The sequence below is a fragment of the Lagopus muta genome, chromosome 27, assembly GCF_023343835.1.
Source record: "Lagopus muta isolate bLagMut1 chromosome 27, bLagMut1 primary, whole genome shotgun sequence".
Lineage (NCBI taxonomy): Eukaryota > Metazoa > Chordata > Aves > Galliformes > Phasianidae > Lagopus > Lagopus muta.
In genome coordinates this window covers 3147967-3167525 of record NC_064459.1, presented here as the reverse complement: position 1 = coordinate 3167525, position 19559 = coordinate 3147967, and the positions used below count along the sequence as shown (strand labels likewise).

Here is a 19559-nt window from a genome sequence, read left to right as displayed (position 1 = left end):
GCCCTGGAGGTGCCTTCCTGGGGAGGTTTTCTTTTTCATTGGGCTCACAGCTCCCCCAGTTGTGGGACTGAATGGAGCTAATGAAAGTAACTGAGATGTGAAAGGAACGTGTTTGTTAAAAATATGAGGGATCAAGGCAGCAAGGTGCTGCCTTTCAGCCTGTGTTCTAGAAGTTTGTATCTGGAGTGTTTCCTGGGCATGGAATTTTGAGTATAATTGGGATAAAATTAGAAAGTAGCCTGAAGAGAAAGGGAGACTGGGGAAAAAAATGCAATACTTCTATGCATTCGAGCTGCTGGAAAATTTTTTAGTACATCAGAGTGAGGGGAACAGAGATGGTCTATTGGAAACAAGTCTGGTAAGACTCATTCTTTTGTATTTCAGGAGTTCTTGGCTTCAATGCTGGTTGTGTTGCTGACCTCCAGTGGTTGCTCCTTCCTTGATGGCACGAAGGACATGCACAGAACCTGCAGTGTCAATGAACTTGCAACCACGATAAGCGGTGAGTTATTTTCTTTCATCTTTTCTGGAATGAGACACTTTCTTAGTATCCTGGCTGTAAGACTCTGACTAACTGTATCTGTGCTTCTTAAAAGCACATTATTCCCAGCAAATTTCTTTGTAAAGCTGCTTTAAATTGCTACTTTTTCTGATAAATTGGGCCATGAGTTTTAGAAGACAGTAACCTCTCTCTTCCCTTTCTAAAATATGACATGAGAAGCCCTCCTGAAATATCACAGCAGTCAGGAGCAGCACAGAGCTGCTTCCCAATAGGTGGATCACCATCAGGAGCCATAGGAATAGCTCAATTCATTGTCTTTGCAGTCCACTGGCTTCCCTGCTGTGCTGCATTCCAGTTTAGAAACACATCCTGCTAACATGTCTGTAAACCAAATACATTTCTCAGAAGGTGAACTGTATGCTTCACCAAATTAAGCTTCGAGGAGGCCCTGTTTTTAGCAGTTTGAACCAGAAGTGCAGTCACAAGAAGTCAGCTTCCCTGCACCAGGCTATTTACAGGAATGATTTTACACGTTTGCAGAATGCAGTCCTGTGCCAAAACCTGTCTGTAAGGTGGGAGCCTATGACAATCAGACCACACAACACCGAGCTTCAGGCACTGATCGCTGCAGCTGGCTCTGAACCACAGGGACCTTCTAATCTATTACTAATCCAAATTTGCTCCAAATGGCCTCAGCCATTGCTGTCCCAGCTGTCCAGTTCAGGATGGACTCAAGATGGAGAACGTCATCTACCACAAATTGTTGAATCACAAGAATACTATTTAACGTATTGGTAAAAATACTGGGCATTGGACAAGTAGTTTTAGGGACCATATATTAAGGATTTATTTATCAACAGATAGATGCTATCATAGGAACAACTATTCATGAAGCTGTGAATGGTGTTTTAGTAGGGAGTAAATAGTGTAGCTGACTTTTATTTTCCTCAAAAAAATGGCTTTCCAACAAAATCAATTTCTTTTTAGTGGTCTCCGCTTTATCAGATAAGTTGTGATTGCTTTCCTTACATTCTCACCTTCCAACTTCAGGAGGGGAGAAGCAAAGGAGAGCTAAATGTCAGTTTTAGGCCAAAATGCAGAAAAAAATCACACTGGATGCTTCTACAAACTTCAGTGTATAAATGGAAAATACTTACCGCTGGGAATGACTCAAGATAAAAGTGCATAAGTTATTGAAAAACGTATCTTCCCTTTACAAATGCGCCCTTAACGCGAAGTATAACTGAATGCAAGGTGTTCCAACTGCACAGAAGAACAATATTTGAGAGAACTCTTTCTCTCCCCAGTTCATACACTGAGTGTATAAAGTAAACTCGGTACCTTGTGAAGACTCCAAATGGTTCAAATCCCTACGTGTGCCACTCATTTGCCAATGGGGTCGTTGAAACTTACCAGTTCATCTTAGTACCTGAATGTCTTAATTCAAACAAAACACAGGAGGGGGGGAAGAGGAGGAGGATGAAAATTTGTATGTGAATCAGTGTTCTGTATATCATCACGTGTTTATCAGTTTCTGATGATTTTGTTAATTGATCAGAAAGAATCCTATGATATCCTTGCACATGGATTCACTAAGAGGGAAGAAGTGAGGAGCGACCGCAGCAGTAATAATATATCTTGAACTTGTCACTACATTTTTGCATCATTTTTCTTCATTGTACAACTGGAGGAAAAAATCCAAAAAAGGTTTAATTTCTACCTCTACATACAATAAGTTACAAGTTTATTTATTTAAATAATTGTAAAACATCTTACATTTTTAAAGAGGTTAAACTATAAGCAAATACACACATACACCAAAGTTCCATCACTCGTGTCAGTTTGTCCTAGAAATTCTCTCATGCTGGTACCCTGTTTTGTTGATTTTTTTTTTTTATTTTTTTTTCTGCATAAACTAAATTGATATCTGAAAGGCTCCATATAAAATAGAAACTTCAACTTTTTTCCCCTACAAAGTAAAACAAATTGTATCCAAAATATCAAGCTTGAATCATTTTTGCCAATTTCTTTTTCCTTTTAATATTTTACAAATCTTAGGAAGGTTTCGTGTCTTTCAAGACTTTGCATTTCTGATCCCATTCTGCCAACTGTTGTTTGTCCTCTGGCTCTTGGCTGATTTTTCGTTCGCAGTGTTCTAGGAGTTGACGTGGTTGTGTCAGAAATATCAAACAGGTAAAAGATGCAGCCTTCTGTCTCGTCCAATCCATAAAAAATGTTCCTTTTATTTCCTGGGCCTGGCTTTCCCCCCAAAAAGAGCTTGTAGTGCTATTTATTTTTTTTTTCTTTTTAGTGGTCCATCACAATAAGTAGTTTTGTGCTGTAAAAGAAAAATGAAAAAAAAGAGGAAAAAAGGGAAGAGGGAGAGGAGCAAAGCTGCCTCTTCCTTACATCGGGGGAACGACAAGACCAGTCATGGCTGAAAAAGAAAATTGACAAAGATGAAATGCTGGCATATTTTTATGGAGAAAAGTTTATTTGAGCCCTTCACCCTTCCGTGTGCAGTCACACATTGCAGCAGTGCATCTATTTGCAGGTTAATTGATGGTATTAAAAGACCTTCAATGTCTCAGAATGTTTTTATGCTTGATTTGTGCTTTAGTGAGAAGAGCCAACAGTGCAAGCCTGACAGCAGCCACAGAAAATGAACAACGTGCCACTTCATTGTGGGTTCCACAGGGCCAGGCCCATGGTGGCTTTTAAGTCAATAAAGGAGAGAACTTAATCCGTTGAAGCTCTAATTGAAGCTAATTGAAGCTCTAGTGCATGAACTTTCAGAAATGCCTAATAATTTTTGGTGCACGTGTCCTAAGACTTCTTGCAAATGGACACTGAAATTTTTGGGACAGTTCCTAGAAGATTTCTCATGCTTTCTCAAGTTGAGCACTCAAAATCATTCTTGAACTGTCAGGACCAAGCGGGGTCCTTGTTTCTCACTCAACCTGCTAATTTGCTTGCAAGAAAAGGTTATGGTGTGAGAGAGGAAGGATAATGTGAAAGCAAACCGGAATTTACCCAGGAACCACTTATGGGACCTCGCCATAGAACTGTGAGTGCTGATTCATTGGAGAATGACCAGAGCTGAGCTTTACTAATTCAGTTTCAGTGGAAATAATGGACTAGCCTCTCTTTCTCGCTTGGTTTACCCCATATGTCTGAATCACTGTAGTCTTACCTGGCACGTTCCCAGAACACCGGGCTTATGTAAATTATTTATTAGTCACTCTCGCTGCCTTTAATTGCAGTTATATTCTTCATAACTGACAACGGCAACATCTGAAGCTGCCTGGAACTGGTGCTGTTCCCAAAGGTTTTGAGGGGTAAGTTAAGTTTATATGTATTTATATAACAAATGAGTGAGTCATATTTTCAAAGGGGCCTCAGCATAGTGCAAGGTCCTAATCCTGTGAAGATTTACGTTCATTGAAATTTGTGGGATTATTCATGTGTTTAAAGCCCTGTCCTCCGAGAATTAATTTCACCCTTATGTTCACAGTGTTTAAAAAAAAAATGCTCAGGGCAAGATCCTCAGCTAACATGACTCTTTTATTGGAGCTCTGTTGATTTTAAACAACTGTGGACATGGTCTGTGATTTAATACAATAGGAAAACAAATATTTTCATATTTTCTATGTGACTAGGACTAAAATTTCCTGCCAATTTTGACAGCCGAAAAAGAAAGTGAAACTGAACAATCTTGAGTCAAGTATCTGCTGTTCTTAATGGCATTTGTTAGTGTGTTTCAAATGGAGATCTTTTTCAAACAGGCAATTGATGTCACCCTAAATGAGGAAGGTAAATATTTGCATGCCTACTGAGGGTCAAGGGGGAAGAGAGTGCATCTGAAGAAGAGAGGCCTTCTGGTCACGTGAGGGGCTGCTCCTTTCTTCTTCCTCACTCCCCCAAACTGGAAAATGACTTTAATTTCCTGGAGGGTTGGCACACTGAAGAGTTACCCACTGACCTGCCTTTCTACCCTCTAGAAAACTGGATTTAAGCCTTGGGTTGACGCCCTTGCCTGGATTCTGCAGTGCTGGGGGAAGAGGCACGCGCTCCCTCGGCTGCTCACCGCCATCCACAGGTTTCCCAGCGGAGCAATCTATGTGAGCACTTCCTAATCTGCTTCAGGCAAAATCATCCAAGTTAGCTCAAAGAATTTAAGTTGTTTGTCTGAAGTATCCTGGCTGGGTCTTTTGCCTGAAGCAAAGAAAGCAAGGCTTGCACAGACTGTGCCTGGTCAGTCCCCTGTTTGGATGACTCTGCAGAGAAGCAGCAGTCCCTGTTACAGCTAACATGGTTTAATTTGAGACATCCATAGTCTGCTGTCAGTGTGGTTTAAACTCTGCTCCTAAGGGGGAGAGGCCACACTGGCATAGGAGCCACTTCTGATACTACTCTTATCAATGTTATTGTCGTTCTTTTAATCAAGTTAAATTTCCAGCAGATCAAAACAAGGATTAAATCTGAGTTTCTTCCAGGAGCCTTCAAAAATATTTTAGGAATGCTTGCAGAGGCAGCATTTTGTAAAGCCCCTTACAGTGAGGGAGGAGCACATTTTCACGGCGTAATTAAAGAGATGACGTTTGGGTCCAGCAGTCCTGGACTCAGACTGCTGCCAGCAACAACAGAATTGCCATCTGCAACCCACTGTGTTATTACCTCTGGGGCTCTGATCTCTCTTTTGCCACCTTTTCCCCTGAGCAGTCTCTCTATCCTCTCCTTTCGCCCCCCTCAGAAAGTCTGGTTTGTCATTGCAGGCTGTAAATGCTCCGGAGTGGTGAGAAGCCCTTGGAAGCTGTTAGGATGGAATCTGCCCATGGAGAAATCGAGGTGGAACTGTAAGATAATAAGGACAGGCAACGAGCTTTATTGCTGCCCTGGTGTTTCATCTGAATGTTGCAGCTTCACCTCTTTCTGCAACAAAAAAAGGAGGCTGAGGACTGTTGGCTGGGATTCTCACCTGTTCTTCCCCAGCTCACACAAACGCCTTTGCTCTGTGGTTCTCTCTTTCTGCCTACCCTTATCTGTCCATTTCCACCCCACCTCCACTCCCCTTTGGGGCTGCACTGTCAAAAGCCTATTCCCAGCCTGTATCGCTTTTTATTGAATGTTTGTGAGGTTTGGATTAAGGTCTTACACTGCTAGCAAAGCTGTAATTATTTTTGCCTGTATTACTATATATTGAATCGATGTAACTTTTCAATAAAGGTGGTTCAATGCAGGACACTCCCTGATGAGTTGGGAATATAGAAACCACAGTCATTATCCCAGAGGGTGGGTTTTTTTTTTTTTTTCTTGGAGGGAAATGGAAAAAGAATTAGAGATGAGCCTTATTGTATTAACCTTGACAGCTTGCAATTATCAACTGAAACACTTGATTAAAATTGTCACAAGGTTGGAGAATTTTTTTATAAATAAATAATCAAACATGGATAGTACCCAGATGCTATGGTGATAGGCACCTTTAATGGCTGTAATTAATAATGATCATAAGCCTAGTGTACACGAGTGGCTCCTGGAAATGCCATCGTGCTCTGCAGTGGAAAGAACTCTGCAGTTCACACAACCATTCGGTAAGAACTGGGGATGGGCTCTGCGCTGCTTATGCATTCTATAGCTAGCATAGGTGCTTTGGTGGCTAAATTATGACTTGTTTTACAAACCCCACTTTCTAAAGAAGGGTGTTGAGCATTTTCAGCCACTGTGTCTTCCTCTCTCCTTTGGTTGTATGACTCTTTGTTTTCCTCTTTTGCCACAGTTTCCAGTGAACTGCAATCTTACAGTTCTACAGCTCTCCACAGAGGTGAACAATGTGCTGCAGTGGTGCAATTTTGAGCATCTTAAATGAATGCTGCTATCCTGCAAGGTCAGAAATACCTCTGTGCATGAGGTGTCCTGCACACAAAGAGGTAGGTTTGTAATTGCAAAAGCCACCAAGCTGTTGGTACCAGATGCAGCTGGTAGGTGCAAGCTTTACCCTATTGCTATCTTTGCTTCCCATCGTGGCTGCCAGTAGAAAATGCATAGTTTCACTTTTAATATTAAGACTGGGGAACTGTTTGTAAAACAATGCACTGTTTTACAAATGAGCAATCAGCTCGGTGTTTTCCTCCAGAAATCCTAGTTGTACATTGTGACATATAATGAGCTCCTATAATTAACATCCCATCAAGTGAAGGATAAGCAAATAATAGGATTTTTGTTTAGCTAACTTCTAACAAGAAGTTTGAAATATCTTTTATGACTTTCTTTACTTTGAAACAGTTTGTGCCCCATACGTCTCTGCCAATAAACTGCAGAGAAAAATGTACTTCATCCTTATATATCAAATTTAATCAAATGACACATATATAGTTTTCTTACATATTGACATCATGAATATATCATTTATGGTCTGTAAGGTACTTAAAGCACTGTCTAGGCTCTGGAGTCACTCTGACTTGGCAGCGTATCACTGGAGGTTCCCAGCAATGAAATGCCCACTTTTATTTTCACCTGGTTATGCCTGTTAAGGGTTGGTTTGAAGTGCTGTGTTGTAAGTGCTGACTGGAGCTAAGATTCCAGCTGGCAGGTCAGGCACTGCACTGGTAGCAATCAGGAACAGTGCTTTGGAAACGTGAGCCAGTCGTTCCACCTGAATCCCACCCTCTACAAACTTCTGAGCAACTGTTCTCTCATTACCTGTTTGTACAAATGTTCAATGCAAGAGTCCCTCATGTTAACACCTCTGACTTTGTCAAGACAAGATATGAATAATTACGGCCTTCAACTCAAATACCTCTATTTCCTTAGGAAATAGTACAGATGTCCCCCTTGCTAAATTGAGACTGTTCCTATGGGTATCAGACTTCAATACTTTTTGGGTTGGCTAGGATCCTGATGGTTAATGGAACATCTGACCTTCTGGGGCTTGCCTGCTATTCCTTGTAACTGAGCTTGCATTTTCATGTTGAGATGTGCTGAGCTGGCCAAAGGTAATCTGGGCAGTCAGCGGTCCATGCTGTTCCAGCAGTTTCCAATTTGCTTACTTCTCCCCATCAGCTGTCCTCCACCTGAGATGAGTTGATTAGGCATTTGTGTACTAATCATGCCGTGTTGCATCACGTCACATTATATCTTCCCAATGCCTTCTTTAAACTCCCTTGACATCTGATGTGAATGGAGAATACAATTGTTCTGATCAGGATCACCTGCTCTCAATTTGGGTAACATATAGAACTGAGTGGCATCCAGTATGGATTGCTGCTTGTTCTCTACCTATCGTGTCCTGTAACAGGGTAGGAATGTATAGCAGATGGCAGGTGGAAGAGGTAAGCAAGAACACGTGGCACAGGATGGAGTTATCAGAGGGCATTCCACAGGTCTTGGCTGAGTTGTGCATCCCCAAGCTGAAAGCCAGCAGATAGGCACATCTCATGCTTAGCTCATAGTTTTGATTCACAGTGTGTTTTCCTCAAGCTGTCCTGTTATTTCCAGCACAAGATTATCCCTCAAAAAACCATCTTTGCATCTCTTAAATGGCCAGGAATAATGAGAGTGCTAATCTGAGGATTAAGCTCATAAGGCTCCTGTTAAGACTAGTTTTTATCCAGGCTTAAACACTGCTGTAGTTAACGTACACAGAAGCTCCATTCAAGACTTCTGTTGCTGCTTGTAAGCAGAGTGGCCCTGGGGGCCAGGTAGCATTTTTGATGCTATCACTGCAACAGGATGCAATAAGTAGGATGTATCACTAGGAGACTTTTTGCCTTTCAACAGTAGATGCAGGCAAAGTACAACACTGGAGATGTTACAACAGAGCTTAAAAAAATCCCAGCTGGAAAGATGCTTTTGCTGTATTATGGGTAGGGAAACTGGGAGGTGATGTCAAAACCACTGCATGATGTGCTTTCAGTTGGAGCCTGAATATACTTACAGCTTGTTCTGTGCTTTTGCTGATGCCCATGTTAAAATAAAATTAATATATATATATATTATTAACAGCATGCCTGTTCTTAGCTTATATATTACATGGCAATGGCACAGCAAAAGGAGATTAACAGTGTCCCATTACTGCAGCACAGTAAGTCTATTCAGGAAGCCTGTTTGGGACCCTCCTGTTGACTTTCTGGCCACATCTGTCTGTCAACACTGTGGGAATATTAATTTGGATATCAGGCTGTGTGTAGCTGGACCCTCGCCAAATCATGCGCTCCTCAGCATCAATTTAAGCAGTTCAGTTGGAAAAAAACTTTCCATCTCTGGCTGAAATAGTTAAATAGCTACGAAAACCTGACATAGCGAACCTGGGGCAGAGTGGTCTGTGAATCAGCTGCTGTCTTTGCTGTGAGTCACAGCTGTGGTTTGCTGCTGCAGTCTGACTGACAAGTCTCACTGTGCAGGTACTGTATCTGCTGAAGTCACTTGTGGCTTTATTACTGCTGTTATGTATTGCAGTGCTGAAGTACAAGATTTCCCACAGTGAAGGAGACACAGTGGACTTCTATCGGTGAAAAATGCAAAGATGTGAGTGCTGGGTTTTTAGTTCTAAGATTTTCTGTTATATTGAAGTTCCATTACTAGAATCTCTTATTTCCAATTAATAGATTGAATAAAACACATTGTAAACACTAAATGCCATTAATAGCACAAAATGAACTCTGTTACTTCACTTGTTTACAAAAGGGATTAAAGAAAAATTAAAAAAAACTCTTGCTAAGCTGCATCTGAAGCAGATGGGATGGACACAGTAAGTCAAGGGACAGTGTTAACTGAAGTTCATAACTAGTCGGTGTGGTTTTTGTTACCCAATCTTTTCCTTTCTCCCAGGAAGTGTCTTGACAATGATTTTTCCCTAAATTGATCTGCAGTTAGCTCTGCCTTTGGTAACTTAAAATTAGCCCTTCTAGCCTGCTGGGTACACAAGTTTGAATTTAAATCCAATTTAAATCTACTCTGAACAAGAGCTGCCGTTGAGTGATTTCTCTTTAGATTACGTCCAACTGCTTCAAGCTATAGAACCAAACTACTCCTGAGCTTGATAGGCCTTCCTAGTTCGATGTTCAAACCTGTTTACAATCACGTGGCCGTGAAACAGTTTCTCAAATCAGCTAAAATCTCACCATGGGTTTTGTTTGCTTTTATACATATAAAAATACAGTGAAATCACTATGGTCCAACATCAGCTGATAGAACTAAAAAAAAAAACAAAGGTAACTGCAGACCAGGTAGTGATGATAACTCTTCAGAGTCCATGATCATACCCGACACAAAGATAAATTTGCCTGTAAACAGTTTAGATAAATAGCCCCAGCTGTTGGGTCAACAAAGCTTTCTTTATGTACAAATCCGTGCACAAAAATTGCTTCAAATACTCCTGCCCTTCTCCTTTAAACAGAGTAGGAAAGAAATTGTGTTCCCTGTCAACATGTTGCCTGTGCATTTACATGGATGGGGCAATGTGTTTCTTTAATGGGGAGGAGATGATCTTAAAGAGGCACAAAGTTTCAGGTAATTGCGGCAGGGGAAGAAGCTGTTTCACATATATAGCAGAATTCTGCATGCTAGCTTTTAAAAATGTAATTATTTTTGTTCAACACACCTAAAATTTCCTTATTATATAAAATAATCACAGCTTATGTAGGTCCCTGTGGCCTGGCTAAGGATTTATAATGCACCCAAATCAACAGGTGCGGTTTGTAGGACTCATTTTTAGAATTACCACTGGCTCTTGGCATGGCTGAGTTCCCAGATTTGTTTTTTTTCTATGATATCTCTAGTGAAGTCTGAAGGAGCCAGATGACTTCTAAGGCCCTATAAAAGCTTTCTTTTATGGAGACTTGGAGTGTATTTATGTGCTGCACAACCCCCCCTCCCCTCCCACAGCCTGTTAAAGAAAAGAATTTAATACAGGTTTCCATTCTTATCTTAATACTCACATTTGTTTTGCAGATCACCTTTAAAAAGGCTGTAAATGTACTACAGGGCTTAATTCCCTGCATGAGCCTAAACCTTGCAGCAGGTTTCAAGACATTGGCCATTGTGTGCAGAGCTGTCTATTAACTCTGCAGGGCAGACATTTGTTTTACAAGTCCCTGCAGCTTAAGGAGAAGCCATTCCTCGCAAAAGAGCTGGTATTTAAAAGAAGCATGGGTGAAATCCTTGTTGGTATAAATGAGTATCTGTCCCTCATTGCTTTAACGTGAAAAAGACAAAACATGGAGCAATGCTTTAATCCAGCTGAGTTGGGTCAGACTTTCACAATAGAGTCCTCTAATGGTGTAATGGTCTTTCAGGTGGCTATTGTATTGGCTACAGGTGAACACAGTGTGCTTGGTATATGCCAGCTGAATGTGAATTGTGCATTTCTTACCTCTAAACCCATTTCCATTGCCACTGGAGCAGGCAGGAGAAGGAGACCCTTGGGGTCTGATGACGGGAGCAAAGGCACTCTTCTGTTTGACAGCAGGAAAGACGGAAGAGGAGAACGGAAGGATGGAAGAAGTGCTGGAGGAGCCAACTGTTGGACTTGAAGACATTACTGCAAGAGAAGAAAAAGTTATTCCTCATCAGAGATGCAGTAAGACGTGTTTGGTGTTGCTTTATATGTCTGTCCTGTTGGCTTGGCTGAGGTAAGTCTAAAGTAGAAGGGTAGTCAGTTAGATTGAACAGCTAGGTCAAAGAAAATATGTCTAATTAGCCCAAACTGTAAGAAGAATTAAACAATATTTCTTGTGTTTTCAAATGAATCCCCAAATCTCCTTTAAGTATTAGTTAGAAAGAATAACAACAATATGCTGCAGACTTGGTCCTTTCCTTAATGAAGTCCTACAGAGGGAAATCAAGTCATGGAAGGAAGAGTGACTTGCCTGTGGTCACCCTCGTAACTGGAAGTGCAATAATACTTACTTCATCAAAGTAAAAATAATCCAGAGTTCAGCTCTGTTATTGCTAATGTAGTACAAAAGTCATTTCAGAATGTCTTTTACTAAGGATATTCAATTCATAGGCAGGGTTCAGTATTCCTCTGTTATTCTTGAAAGAGGGGAACGTTTGTAGATATACTCGAACACAAATTCTAAGCCTCTTACAGAATTTTCACTGAATCTCAAAAACTTTTCTTGAAAGATGTTGCTCTGTTACTTGATGCAGTAAATGAAATTAAGCAGGGCCAGGCACAAACCTAGAAGAAGCAAAGCACTTACTTCCATAAGGAGATCCTGTTGGAGAGCCGTTAATGAAACCGGGGGAGCCTGGAACACCCAGGTTTGACATGGGGACGTTGCTGTAGCCGTTCATGCTGTTGCTGGAAGTGCTGTAATTGGACTGTTGAGGTGTGGAACTGGATGAGTAACCGCGGGGTGAGATGCTGCTTGTGTTACGAATGTAACCTACAAATAAAACATATTTCATGGAATGCCAAGGAATTTAGCTTAAAACTTTCTCTTCAATTAAAAAAAAAAAAAAAAAAAAAACCCTGGCTCACAGTTAAATTATTTATTTAAATCCAGCTTAAATAAAACAGCCAAGTAAGTGTAATTAAACTGTGAGGGGGGGAAAGAACAATGTAAGTAAATAAAAGCCATTTGTTGTCTTTCATGTTTGGTTGCAAAATGTTTGTGGTATTTTTCTTAGCCTTCTTTTCCTCCAGAAAGAGATTTGAAGAATACTACAGCTATCATCATTAAAGTACCAGTCTATTATTACAGCTGTAAAAGGGTTTTTCCACTGAAAAGACTTTGTTAGAAGGGTGTGATCCAATACTCTTAACTACAGCTACTACACCAGGTCACACAGATAGACATCCAGATGGGTCTTCAGTACCTCCATCGAAGGAGGCTCAAGTTGAGACACTACTGTTGAAATAACTGAGATTCAATTTCTCACTGTGTGAATTAACACTGTACCGCTTGCACTGCTCACCTTGGTTGTTTCCCTGTGTTGACTCTGAGATGCTGACGCCCAGCTGGCTGCCGTAGGAGTTAATGCCCATCATGCTGCTGTGCGCCGGGGAGCTGGACAGTGCAGGGATCTGCGCGGGATTCCGCGGTACGCTGTAGAGAGCTTCTGCGATGTCTGCAGCTCGTTTCAGAATGATGTCCTGCAGAACGAAGGGCACAACTTCAGCAAAGTGCTGGGAGAAAAGTGCTGGAGTTTGTTCATCTCAAGGCATCCCACTACCCTGCCCAGAGTAGTTACTCTGACCTGGTTGTTATGCGGCGTTCCGTACAGTGCTTCAACTAGGTCAGCAGCTCGTTTCAACAGCATTTCCTAGGGAAGGACCAGATAGAGAGACACGTAAAGCAGCTGGAAAGGACAGGAGTCCCGTGCAGAGGAAGCGGCGCGGTGCGGGCGCTGGACGGCAGCGGGCGGCGGCTGAGCGGCGCGCCGGGCCCGGAGCTCTCCAGCGTCCTGAAGGCGGTCGGCCATCCCTGATTTCCAATAGCAAATCGGCTTCCTGCTGGATTTCAGTGCATCTTTTTGCATAGGCATATCAGGCGAGAACGCAGAACCTGATCGCCTATCATCACGCAGAGATAGGTAATAACAGTTAGTCTTCTACTGCACTGAAGTAGAGGAGTAAAGTCATTCATGCAGCTCTCGTAGCGCGAGGCACTGCATCAACAAGCTGTAAGATTACAGACAGCGCTTTCAACACGTACATGCTGCGGTTGTGGCTGCAGAAAGCTGACTTTCAGGTGATCTTTAATGAAAGATTCCTTTCAGATTAGAACTCTGCATCAATTCCTTTATGCTTATCATATTTAGGTTCAGAGATTTGCCAGCATTGATAAAGACAAACAGAATATCACAGAATCACAGAATTGTAGGGGTTGGAAGGGACCTCCAGAGATCATCGAGTCCAACCCCCCTGCCAAAGCAGGTTCCCTACACCAGGTCACACAAGTAGGCATCCAGGCAGGTCTTGAACATCTCCAGAGAAGGAGACTCCACCACATCCCTGGGCAGCCTGTTCCAGCGACTATATCCATATGAATATGAATTGAGAAGATATGTGCAGTCAACGCACATTTTAGCAGTGAAAGAATTCATAGACAGTGCTTGAGTTCTAACAGGTAAAACTTAGTGGTAGCTATAGAGCCAACATGATCAAATTGTTGTTTGGACCTACAACCAATTAGAGAACTTTTACTTATGTTCAGATATAATTGTCAGTTAAGGTACAATTTTCCATCTTTATGAGTTATTTAAAAGTGAAAGAAAATACTTACTGGGCTTGGTTGGAATGCTTAAAAATGTTTTTACCTTAGCTAATCTTTCAGGGTCCCCGGGATGTCTTGGGATGACTTTTTGCAGTCTTTGGAAACCGTAATCTATAGTAGGTTCATTTAAAGCTGAAAGGAAAACAGAAGATAATGTATTACATGATTATGTGTCTCAGGCAATACCAAACTTAAAGTCTTGCAAAGAAAGATGAGTTTTACAGCTTCTCCACTGCCACAATATCTAGCAAGTTATGGAAAAAAAAAAAAAAAACCCTCAAAAATTTACATACGGTATTGATTATACAGTCAGAAATCAACAGTACCATATTTGGTCATCTAATAAACACATCACCCACCCTGCATACATTCTGCTATCACAAACTAGGGTGCAGCTATTCATTAGACACATTAAATTCTTTAATTGTATGTGTATGTGGCTTTTATGCATACGTAACCACTTCACTGTAACGATGTTAATTTCCAGTGGCAAACCAAGAGATCCTTAGTACAAGCTGGTGGAGCCCTGATGGAATCGTTGATAATTTCATATAACTTCAGACATGCTGATAGTCTCTACTTTGACAGTAATAATGTAGTTTCTGATTATTCAAAATTAAAATCTGTTTGAAATTAATATAGAAACCAACATCAGCTCTTCAGAATTCTGCACGCTGGTAGGATCTGCCTCTAATATGTTAGGATTATTAGTGTTTAGTAATAAATATATAGATAGATAGAATTTCATTATACTTCAGAATGAGCATTGTAATGTAAATGACACATTCATGCAATCGTATGCAAAGAATCTTGCTTAGAATTCCATGAACCATCTAACAAGCGATGCATCTAACTCCTGTAGCAATATCCTCATTCAGTGCTGGCTTCTTTCACCTTTTGGTACAATTTCTCCTTTTTCCACAACTTTTTTTTTTTTTTTTTTTTTTTTTAAAGAACTGGTGACATCAGCACAGCTGAAAAAATACCTGATTCCAAGAAATGCAGGTGACATTTACTGACTCCTCTGAAATATTCTCAGCATCTTTCAGGATAACCATTTCAAACACCGGGAGAATTAAACTATCAAGTGAGACAGACTATTATACGGATCCAAATTCTCTGTTTATCTGTTTCTATCTTTGGTATAACAACATGAAGGTAAAAGGTCATATTCCCCACCGAGATACATTTTATATTTACTTTTTATTAAATAATTATGGCATGGCATGAAGTTTAAATATTACAGGAGATAATCAAGTGGGAATTGTGAAGAGAAAACCCAGACCAGAGAATTTAGTCTTGGCTATACTTAGAATGTCTTTGCTCTCCACTGGGAGCCATTCTGGTTTGCTTAAGGAGTTTAATAATACACATTTCAACTGCCACAGAATCTACATCCCATTTGGGAAGAGGTTTTTTTGAGGGGGTGGGTTGTTTTTGTTGGTTTTTTTTTTTTGCCAATAATCCTGAGAATTACAGGCCAATTCTCTCATGAGCCTATACATCATTGTGTGCCATTTCTCTTCTTGATTACAAGTCCAATGAGTTATGTTGCATTTTTTAGATATAAGCAAGAGCAATGTAAAATATACAAGAAATATAACATATATCTATATATAGTTAACTAAAATTAGCTAACGGGAATATACAGCATTCTAATTCAGGAAAAAGAAATAGGCTGTTATTCAACAAACATTCTTCCAAAGTACTGACATGGATTTTTTTTTAATTCTATTCAGACAAATAAATAGCAACAAATAAATTCTCAACAATGTTGAACTGTCTAAGAACTCAACCATTTACAGTTCATGCAGATATTATGCCTCTTGTCACAAAAGGTTTTCTGTATGATCTGTAGTAAAAAAGATTACTGCTTATTTTACTCATTAATGAAACAAAACTATCTCTGTCATGAAATCCTGCAAAGAAACATGTGATATTTTTGGAAATAGATGGTACCTTTTCAACTGAAGCTGCAACAGGAGAGGTGAGATGTAGACTCCATCAGCAAGTTTAAACAGCTTTACCACAATACCACCTCCACCGAGAAAAGAACTATTGGATCAGCAGTGATTTATCTATGTGTTACATAGACCATATGTCAAAGTTATATCCAAATGCTTTTTGGTTCCTGGTAGAGACCACAAAGAGATAGGTATCCAAAGTGAAGCCCTCCAGAAAACTGACTGAGGCACAGCAAAATCTCTTTGACCGCTCACAGATCCAATGTTTCAGGCACTAAGGGTCTCTTGAATTTCCCAGAAAGTAACTTAAAAAATTGTTCATGACATGAGATAGCATGTGCACAAAAGAGCACTCTTCTAGAAAATAAACACATTGTTGGTCAGTTTATAAACTGCACTCTAGCGCAGTTGTTAGAATTATGTTATAGAATTGTCACAGTCAGCAGCAGGGAGAGGTCTGAATGCCCCACAGCCTGCCTGGCAATTTATGACAAGACCCAAACAGAGTACAGCATAATGCTGCCTCTTTTATATCATTACTTATCCTAGATAAACCATGCTTCCATTTTAAATACAAGTCTCCAGTTACTATGGCCCACTGGAATATGATGCCATGACACCTGTCTGCATTTGCACAACCTGAAACAACAACTCAGTCCCACTCATCTCAACGGGGACTAACTCAGATACCCAATGATAACAGTGCTGACATTTAAAGTATTAATTATTTCACCACACATCAAAGCACATAAGACTGGTGAAGGAGGAGGATGTTTTGAAGATCTGCACAATGTACCATGAGTGACAGCTCGCTCTGATATCACAGTGATGCCCTGGGAGATGCGTGTTCTCCCTCTCCGCCAGTCAAAAAAGGGCCTCAGTCAAAGCCCTTGGCAAAGTTCTGCAGCTCGCCTATGCTTTACTCTATGACACAGAGCAAATGCCAACAAGCCCACTGTTTGCAAAGCATAAATGAGGAGAAACAAGGTATGCATACTTCTAGACGTATCTGGAGCATAGAAAACTGAGCAAGGGAGCATATTTAATATTTAGAGCATGACACCTAACCTTCAAGAGCTTAACATACAGAAAACAAAGCACCCATGGTCTTAAAGTCTTGGACTCCAGCTTTGCACTGAGGACTACCATCACTCAAACCAACAGTAAAGAGATGCTTAGTATTCACCCTACAGAATAAAATATTTATCTTCACATTGCTGACTACAGAAGATCTTTGCTTACAGTCAACAGCAATTCTGTGCATTGGGAAGTAGGTGCATCTGGTCAGTCCACTCGGAGGAGTACATTAGGACCTAGAGACCTAGAGTTGGAAGGATGCTACCAGAAGCACACATTGTGCTATATTTGCTGTTTCAGTAACAGCTTTCTCAAACACCACACTCCCAACACAGCAATGTCTTCAACAGGCTGAAGGAGCCCAGGAGCTGCTCTGTGCAAATGCTTACAGATCACATCAGTTGTGTTCGGGCCAACTGAACTCACTCTTCCAATTTCTAGAACTCACTGTATCCTTGTAAGCCTTGCTTTCCACAAGCAGATAACAGGAGCTTCTCAAATCTGCTTACAAGCTTTAGTAAAACAGTACCTCCTATCCTTGGTACCTGGCACAGAAAGTGAAACACCACAGCCTGGGAGACCAACATATCCTACAGATTAGTTTATATTGCATTGCTCTGACAAGTTAACTCCAGGAGGATTTTTGCTCAGCAAGGAGAATTATGTTCAAAATCTCCCTGAAATACGCATTTCCAGGTTAGAAACTGTACGACAAAGTAAATGCAGAGCTGTGATCAAACTTAAGATATGAAAGCCTACGAGACATATCTGCAGCTGGCATAAACTGAGGTAAGTGTTATTAAAGTCAATGGAGTTATAATGGCACTACTTAAAGGAGCAGAGAATGTGAATCTGTGTAGTATTACAGCAGAATATGAGGCTACTGCTGGATTAGCAGCAGGGAACAAATGTCCTGTTCTAAGAACAATTGATGATAGAGAAGTAATACAGAACATGGAGGTGTATGTGTAACCTGCATTCACACCAGTTTAAGGTTCATATGGAGGATAAATATTTAATTATGGTGATTTAAAAACAGACTTATCATCCTTATTATACTAACTACTGATGTCAGTTGGTTCAGCAGCTGCCACTGCCAGTAACAAGCCATTCCACTAGATTTTTGCCATACTCCAGGACACTGTTGGACACCCACAGAATCTTATTGGCTTCACCCTTAGAAGGGTTTTCCATCTGGCATCTGTAGGGAAAAGTCCACACATAACATTTTGGTGATGAGAGGAGTTTGATGGGTGAGATGCAGCACCCTGAATGATAGCACTTAAGAGTGGAAATGCTGACAGAACCGTTACTACAGCAATGCCAGCACAGCACACTTTGCTAGGAGCCCATTATAAATACACATTACAGGATGCATATGAGCTCCCATAACAGCTCTGCTGTGGCATTTAGATTTACCCTTGAAATTTATATCTGATTTTTATACTCATCTTCAAACACTTTATCATTTTCTTCTTCAAACAACCTGTATTGTTACTATTAAAAAAAAAAAAAAAAAAGACCAAGTATAATCAGGTCAAACATTAATATTTGATGGTATATTAAATATTGAGGGCACAAACAGAAACACACTTCACAATACTAAGATCACTGCTTTTCGGCTTCCACGTTTTAGGAAAGTATTGGTGGCCTGGTGACAAAAAGATCTGCCTAGGACCTGGGAGATCTGTTCCCCTGTCTTCAGCTTTCCTGCACAACCACAGGCAGTGCTTAATCCTTCTTCTGCCCATGGCAGTTCCTCATGTACAGAAAGGAAGCACATGTCTGACGCAGCGAGGCCCTGATGAACCTTTCAAGGTCTGGTTTTCTATGAGTAATTATCACTGCTATACCTGTGATGTGCCTATAGCCAGCTGCTCAGTAGTTTTAAATGACTTGACCCTTCGCGCTTTCTATCTGAGGTTATCTCAGCACTTAATAATTATTAAGGACTTAATATGACATGACCCTGCTGGTAGTGGAGCTGCTCGTTGGTGCTGCTGTTATTAATTCTGACAGAAGTACATCTTCCCATGCTTTCACTTTGCAGAATTTCACACTCCTCAGTCTCCTGGGCTAGATATTAATGTCTCCACATTTCTTCAGTGTTTGCCAAGCGCAGGTTGGATGTAAAGGGGATATATTTAGAGGAGAAACTCCTGTTTATAGAGACAACCACAGTTCAAGAGAGAAGTGGTCTCATTTGCATCCCCAAGCTGCTCCATTCTCTGATGGTTTGTCAGATAGAAGCTGTGTGACAGCTGCATCGCAATATAAAGCACTAAGAGTAACATGAAAATAATAAGATCAATTCTCACAAGAAAATAGATTTTCATTGTGATGCACTGGACTACCTCCTCAATAATAGAAAATGTATTGAACTTTCCTATTCAATACTTAATACATTTGTCTGCTCTACTCTTCCCAGCACAGACCTGCACTTCTGTGGTGCTACTGAGTATATTTGACAAAGTGCTATGGACACATACATGTTCTCTGCCATTTAGATAACCTGGTTTCCTGGGGTTGGTAGCTTCTCTCTTGTCTTACAATGCGATCGGAGCTCTGCAGCCTTTCCTTCAGTGGAGGATTCAGATCTCTCCTATGAATTCCCATTTCTATAAAGCATGCTAGAGCTGTGCATCTTTGATGCCTCCACTTTTTTGACAGAAACTGATGGTTCAGAAGTTTTGGGAGGGTCCTAAAAGGACTCACAAGTGGAAGGACCTTGACTGCATGAACACAGCTTGCCTGGGGTAAGGACTGGTGTTTGTTCACAGCAGTTTTCTGATATCA

At 40.7% G+C, this 19559-nt stretch overlaps 1 protein-coding gene and 1 long non-coding RNA gene across 2 annotated transcripts in view; one reads left to right on the top strand and one right to left on the bottom strand.

Annotated features, from left to right (window-relative positions):
* The first annotated feature begins 387 nt into the window (after positions 1 to 387).
* Positions 388 to 5376, top strand: LOC125685225 (uncharacterized). Its single transcript, XR_007373402.1, has 4 exons — positions 388 to 502; positions 3766 to 3840; positions 4288 to 4623; positions 5278 to 5376. It is a non-coding gene; the product is annotated as an uncharacterized LOC125685225 (long non-coding RNA).
* The window catches only part of EBF2 (EBF transcription factor 2), a 133613-nt gene continuing 114553 nt past the window's right edge, over positions 500 to 19559 (bottom strand). The window contains exons 12-17 of the mRNA XM_048928127.1: positions 13766 to 13854; positions 12704 to 12769; positions 12422 to 12599; positions 11704 to 11889; positions 10872 to 11039; positions 500 to 2939 (exon numbers count right to left, since the gene is read on the bottom strand). Coding sequence (XP_048784084.1) covers positions 2908 to 2939; positions 10872 to 11039; positions 11704 to 11889; positions 12422 to 12599; positions 12704 to 12769; positions 13766 to 13854 — 719 coding nt within the window. The 3' untranslated portion in view covers positions 500 to 2907. The remainder of the gene's footprint in view (positions 2940 to 10871; positions 11040 to 11703; positions 11890 to 12421; positions 12600 to 12703; positions 12770 to 13765; positions 13855 to 19559) is intronic.